We start from the raw sequence: 7,406 nt of genomic DNA on the forward strand, positions 1-7,406 counted from the left end.
GTTACATCTGCGCCCATTGCCAAATGCTTTTCAAACGCGGTCGTGTACAAATTTGGATTTAATTGTTATAAATTTCAACGAGCAGAAACGATCACACTAACACAAACGGTACGATGCGAAAGCTCTTTAGTCATCGAATTGGTCGAATGTCGAATAGAACACTGTACAAATGGTAAACAGCTGTTGGCGCTAAAATGATCTTCATCGATCTTGTCTCTAGGTGTGTGTACAAAACTCATAGCTTTTCCTTAATTCCTTCCCTGTTTATTAAATCGTTGCGAATGGAGACATTTTTCTGGTGAACAATTACTCCGATCTCCGCCGGTTAGTGACAAAAAAGAGGGAATTTTGTTTGCTTGCACACAACGATTATCTGCTGTACATAAACGGTTCGCGCGCAACGTTGGCGCGCTTGACGGTATGTAAGTTTTGAGACCATTTCTAGAAAGCTAAATGATTTCAATTTGTGCTTTCTGATTGTGTGACCGATAGAGTTGTCCGCCCTTTTTAACACGTGATTTAAATTTTCCCGCTTTCGCAGCGTTTTAGTACAAAAGAACAGCTGACCAAAAGCAACAACAAAAAAAACGGTACGAAGCGCTTGTGTGTTACGGAGGAAGAAGACCTTGCCCTGCTAACGGCCGGTGTGCGATATCTTTCTGCTCCACCCGAACCACGCGACACCCGGGGGTTAGTTGTGTGGGGAAAAACCCCCGAGCCCGGGCGCATTTAAAACACATGTAGAGCCCAATATATTCAACTCCAAAAACGCACACACACACAGAGAGCGCGAGAAACAATCGCACGAGTGGAGGTGCGCTTGCGAATAGGGGTTTTGCGATACCGCCACCACACATCGATAGAAGAGACCGTGGTTGGATCAACCAGCCTCGGTCCGGAGCGGCGACACAGAAAAAAAAGGCGCTAAATAAACGCGACCGCACATAACCCGACGATAGTTTGCAGGTTTAAACACGGTGCGTCTCCATCGGCTGCAGGGATGGAGTGGAGCACGATCATGATGATGACGCTGATGACGACCGCGGTGCCGATCGGGTTCCGCGGGGTGGTGCCGGGGTGTCGGGGTTGCGCGGGTACCCCAGGGTACAGCATAATACGATCAGCAGCCCATCGAAGCCATCCCAGTCGTGTGGTGCAGATCGTCGCGAAAGGAACGAGCCTCAAGTCCTGGCACTCGGTGATCGTTGTGATTGGTCGGAATTGATTCGGTTGCGTGGCGTCCGCGTGTGGCGTCGTCTAGTGGGGTGCCTAGTTAACCCAAACCGGGTTTCGGTGGCTGTTGGATATTTTATTTTTTGAAGTGACGTTTTCATTTGCACGCTTAACGCGCTCTCGCACCCTGGCAACAGCTTGCGACTGCTGCCTGCCACCGGTTAGTTTGGTCATTTTGGTTTTGTGAGTCGTCTCACGCTGCGGCCAGTTTTCACTAGCGAAACCTGTCTATCGATACGAATACGGAACCCCGCCACTTTCCGGACAAAGGTAAGCACCGGTACCGGGCCACCAAACACATGGAGTGGACACATTTATGAGGCAATTTGTTATAATTAAGTGAGAGTTATAAAACAAAATTAGAAAAAAAAATGGGAATGGATTGCCTTTTTTCGCACGGGGAATATTAATTATACAAAGAAGTTCTTAAAAAAAACACTAAAGAATTTCAATCCTTTAATGTGGATGTATAAATTTATGAATTGTCATTTTTGTGGCCAAGTGTATGTATGTTCTAAGAGTTTTAGGGTCGAGTTCTAGGAAGTGTGGATGTAATAATCTCAACCAGCAAATACAGCTTCATCAAATATTGAATCTAAAGCATTTTCAGGTATTAGTTAAGCGTTTGCAATCATCAAAGCTTTCAGTGTGGTGAGTGTTACACCCAACGGAGGAACGGCTTCGCATCGATCGATAAAAAAATCGTTTTTTTCGCAAGCTGATTAAATATCGGCTTTAAAAAATGTGCGACTTTCCGATCTGCTACGTGTGCTCGATTCAAGCAGAGGGTATTCTGAACTAATTTTACTGTTTAAAACAGTTTTTTTTACGATAATTAAAAACTGCATGAAATGTGTATGCACCTTTTTCTCTAGATCAAACCCTTCAGTTTGGTTTATTTCTATGCGGCAATTGTAAAACATGCGGGTTTTCTTATTTAACTTTGGTTTCGGTAATAAGCGTGAAAGTAGTAAACCACAAAAATGTCCACAAAAAAAAGCAAGCGTCCAAAATACTACGTACAGCGACGCGCGGATATACACAGCCCAAATTAAGGACTTCACCGTCACGGCGAAGGTTATCGAAAGGCGTCTCGGGCGCGCAATGTATTCACCTGCAAATACGGGATTTTACCGGCCGAATAATGATTGAGCGATTTCTGAAAGAGACTCTTTCTTTTTGGTTGCTTTCTGCTGCAGACACTCGTTTAGTTGCGTTTCTCGCTTAAAATGAAGCAAAAAAAAAAGAGAAGCTATTATCATCCCGTGTGAACAAGGTGAGAGACGGTTAAGAAAACAAAGATTTATCACACTTTAGCAGCGTACCCTTGTAATATCCCCCGCGGGGGGGGGTGGTATTACCGCGTACACGCGGAAGGGGTTAATGGCATTGAAAAACGCATCTGTACAATCAGAACCTTCCAATATTATCCACCTTCGCACGCCCTCCCTTCATAAAACCGGTATTAGTCTCTTGCTGCTGGCCGTCTGATAGTGTGGCGCGTTTGCTTCATCTTCCTGTAATCCACCGTAAGGGTTGTGTGTCCCCTTGGTTAGAGGTCTTTAATATTTGCTCGTCGTCTTAACCTTCCCAGCCCTCGTGCACTACACTAGGTGTCAAAACTATGTCATGGTCCGCCCGTGGCAAAGAAAGTGCACGTTGCGTTGCGACGCATCAATAGAAAGCGGAGCTCTCGAAATGCAAAACCAGGTTCCAGGTTTAAAAATAAACGGTCGGAATAAAACCAAAAAAACAGCATGGAAGACGATTTGTGACGATAGCAATGCGTTGGTTGGCACTGGGTGTGATAGCAACAGCTGTGCGCCGCGGATAACACGATCGCCAAAGATAAAGACAATGCCCGGTTAGGAACAAAAGCGTACTGACCGTACCTCCCGGGTACGTCATCTGTGCTGTTTGATCGTGCATTACGTGTGGCCTAGTAGATTATACAAGTCGTAATTCCTGCTGGACAGCCGGCGGCAGACATGCAGAAGCTGGGAAAAACACCACATCCCGGGGCGCGTGTGCAATTTAGTCTTGTTTACCCGCAGTGCCTATTTCTGGCGCGGATGATGATAGTACCCCCAATAGTGGCCCGATCTCGGTTGCGGCGTTGAATCGGGCTCACACTGGGTGCGAAATGGAAAAACGTGCCCCGGTGGTGGTGGTTGGATTGGATATCCGCTTTCCAGCTACCAGATGCCAGGACTAAGCACACGAGACGATGCTAACGCATTGGGCAAACACATACACGAGCAGCACAAAAGGCGTCCCACCACTCAAGGTTGCACCAACCAGTGTGGGTCACTAAAGGTTCTGTCCGTTCTTTGATGACGCTAAGTTTCGATAAGTGTCAATAATTGCGAATTAAGCGAGCAAATAAAGGGTGAGGGCAAAGTGCTCCGTGCGAGATGATTGTGATACGCAGTTATCGGACTCGGTGGGTGGCACATTTTTTCCACAATTAACATACCGATAGTAACTGCTCACATGGGTTCCGTTCGAGCATTCAATCGTTGAATCACGTTACTGGATCAACGGCAACGGTTATTGAACGACCTAGACATCTGGTTGCGAAAGTTTGGTGCCGATTCCAATTTTACAGACACATGAGAAATACTTCCGGGCGTGTGTTTCCCCCAAAACACTCACTAATTGAGGCGATCATAACCTGGCACACAACCTGATTGAGCATCGTTATCAGCTAATATAGTTCGCTGTATTATTTTATCGGCTATTGATTCTTGATATAATGTCAGATTGCATTTATCACCGTCACCTTATTGTGTTTTGATTTGATGAATTTGGATATCTTCAATTATTTACTTAAGCTCCTCAACTATACTCCTCAACTTAATATAAAATTCTAGATATCCACAACTCAACTTAAGCAAAATGTATCAAAACAAAAGATCCGCGATCTTTCACCGGCAATTCTTGTGTAATTCTTCATGTGTTCTGGGGCACTATGAATCGTTAGTGTATGAAGTCATTGCTCCAGACCTGGTATCAGTCTCTCAATTGTCTCATTTGTCACCTGTTTTGCTTCGATGAATTTGGATACCTTCAATTATTAACTTAAGCTCCTCAACTTAATATAATATTCTAGATATATAGATATCCACAACTTAACTTAAGCAAGATGTAACAAAACAAAAGATCCGCGATCATTTACCGGCAATTCTTGTGTGATTCTTCATGAGTTATCAGTCTCTCAATTGTCTCATTTGTCACCTGTTTTGCTTCGATGAATTTGGATACCTTCAATTATTAACTTAAGCTCCTCAACTTAAGATAATATTCTAGATAGAAAGATATCCACAACTTAACTTAAACAAGATGTAACAAAACAAAAATTTCGCGATCGTTCAACGGCAAAGATGTGTAATTCTTCATGAGTTTCTGGTGCACTATGAATCGTTAGTGTATGAAGTCATTGGTCCAGACCTGGTATCAGTCTCTCAATTGTCTCATTTGTCACCTGTTTTGCTTCGATGAATTTGGATACCTTCAATTATTAACTTAAGCTCCTCAACTTAATATAATATTCTAGATATATAGATATCCACAACTTAACTTAAACAAGATGTAACAAAACAAAATATTCGCGATCGTTCAACGACAAAGATGAAGAATCATGAGTTACTGGTGTACTATGAATCTTTAGTGTATGAAGTCATTGTTCCAGACCTGCTATCAGTCTGCTCAATTTAATGTACATTAGAAATCGATATGCTACATTGCAATCTTCTCCCATTTTCTTCCCATGCGATAGAATGGATAAAGCACGAGAAACACCAACCCTGCCGGCAGATCCACCTGCAGACAAGGTAGCTGATCCACCTGCAGACAAGGTGACCGAGGCAACGGCCTCCGGTATTGTGAAGCTAACGAAGCGGGCCGTCATCACGCAGATAGTGATCGCCGTCGCCGCTAACATTACGACCATCTCTTCCGGCATGGGAATTGGGTTTCCCTCGATCGCAATGATGGAGCTGACCAACTCGACCACGTCCGTGGTGCTAACGGAATCGGATGCGAGCTGGTTCGGTAAGTGAAACGTGAAACCTTGCAACGTTTCTTTTGCCGCTCGATCACTAATCTCGCACAAATGGGTCTATCCTTTAGCGTCCATCACCGCGATCATGTGTCCTTTCGGTGGGTTACTGTCGGGCTATCTGCTGGACAAAGTAGGCCGAAAGCGAACGCTTTACTGCATCAACATCATTTCCATCATCTCGTGGGCCATCATGTCGTTCGCCAGTACCACGGACGAGTCCTTGCTGTTTGTAGAGCTGATGGTCGCACGTGTCATCATCGGTAAGTCCGCACCGGAGCAGCCTCCCTTGTGAATGCGCTCTTTTGTACAGAACGATCAATATTTTTTATGTCTACGAAACTGGGCTCATGAATGCAACTCTTTGAGTGCCTGCAAAAAGCAATCAAGTTAAAGGTTAACAAACGTAAAGATAACCCAAGAATGTTGTTTCCATCTGTTTTTTTTTTTCGGCAGGTATCGCTATCGGACTTTCTAGCACACCCGCGTCGGTTTATGCCGCTGAAGTGGCCCACCCGCGCTTGAGAGGCCGTCTGACGCTGTTGACGGCGCTGTTTACCGGTGTTGGAATGCTTTTGGTTTACTCACTGGGCTACATGTTCAAGGTAAGTTTTGCTCAGTGTGCTCACCGATGCTCACTAATTCTCATCAATCATCGGTTCATCTTCGCAGGAGGATTGGCGCTACGTCTGTACTATCAGCGGTGTGTTTACCGGCGTATCACTAATTATCGCAATTCCCTTACCGGAGTCTCCCAGCTGGTTGGTGGGTAAGAAACGACCTCAGGAAGCAGAACGATACCTGAAGGTAATTCGCGCCATCAAGGAAGACAATCACCCGGAGATTCGGGCAGAGATAAAGGCACTGGAGGAAAATGTGGCCCGTTTCCGTGCGTCGGAATCGTCGAAAAAGCCATCGAAGCTGGTGCAGCTCAAGAAGCCGGAGGTCTACAAACCGCTCGGGATCATGTGCACCTTCTTCCTGTTCCAACAATTTTCCGGCATTTTCGTGATCATCGTGTACGCCGCCAGTTTCTCCGTTGAGGCAGGTGTATCCATTGATCCGTTCCTGAGCGCGGTGCTGGTGGGGTTGACGCGCGTGGTGACCACCATCTTGATGTCGTTCATCTCCGACAAGTTTGGCCGCCGCCCGCCGGCCCTTTTCTCCGGGTTCGGTATGGCGTGCTGTATGTTCGGTTTGGCGGCATGCGCCGTATACCCGGTCACCGACACACCGTACAACTGGATACCGACGGCGCTACTCGTGGCGTTCATCTTTACGGCTACGCTCGGATTCCTCACGCTTCCGTTCTCCATGAACGCGGAAGTATACCCGACAAAGGTGCGCGGTTTAGCGTCCGGATTGACCATCTTCTTCGGCTACACCATGTCGTTCATCATACTGAAGAGCTACCCCACGATGGTGAACGTTATTGGCAATGAGAATGTGTTCATGTTCTTCGGACTGGTGTCCCTGCTGGGTATCGTGTTCGTGTACTTCTTCCTGCCCGAAACGAAGGGCCGCACGCTGCAGGACATTGAAGACTACTTCCGCGGTACCAAGAGTGCGGACGCGGACACAAACGAAGCGAAAGCGTAGACGGTAACACGCGGTGCAAATTATCTTAGATAAGCGAACCCACTAGTCTGTGATAGAGTCGGTTTTAGTATGCGGAATTGGGATGGAAAAAAAATACTTTTGACATTTTTACAATAAGCATTTAGGAATCTCTCGTATCGTATATTTAATAAATTGGAATAAAGTGTTGAAATGAATTAAGCTACGTAAATGCAACGGCAGTTTATGAATCCGTCGGCGAGAACCATGATGAAGAATTGTTTATCTCACTCGTATGCATACTTTCATTGTAGCGTGTGTTGACCTACTTATCACAACTTTCTAGATAGGATATGAAGCTTCAAAGCCTGTGCTGCCGTTCGAGGAATACGCCCTTAAACTAAGTTTCTTGTAAATTGTCATGGTAGCGTTAGACGTTCTTCTAACTAACCTCCAGATTCTTGCTAGTAAATGTTAATCCATCCTCACGAGTTGTTGTTTTAATTGTAAGTCCTATAGTCTTTTTATTGCTCCCCTGCGGCTACGAACACAACTC

The 7,406-nt window shown here is 45.5% G+C and overlaps 1 protein-coding gene across 1 annotated transcript; it reads left to right on the forward strand.

The window, feature by feature from the left end:
• The first annotated feature begins 5,012 nt into the window (after positions 1 to 5,012).
• On the forward strand, positions 5,013 to 6,892 carry LOC128716057 (facilitated trehalose transporter Tret1-like). Its single transcript, XM_053810980.1, has 4 exons — positions 5,013 to 5,286; positions 5,365 to 5,556; positions 5,750 to 5,898; positions 5,966 to 6,892. The coding sequence occupies exons 1-4, from the start codon at positions 5,013 to 5,015 to the stop codon at positions 6,890 to 6,892; spliced, it is 1,542 nt and encodes a 513-aa protein (XP_053666955.1).
• Positions 6,893 to 7,406: the final 514 nt, after the last annotated feature.

The sequence above is a fragment of the Anopheles marshallii genome, chromosome 3, assembly GCF_943734725.1.
Source record: "Anopheles marshallii chromosome 3, idAnoMarsDA_429_01, whole genome shotgun sequence".
Taxonomy (NCBI): Eukaryota; Metazoa; Arthropoda; class Insecta; order Diptera; family Culicidae; genus Anopheles; species Anopheles marshallii.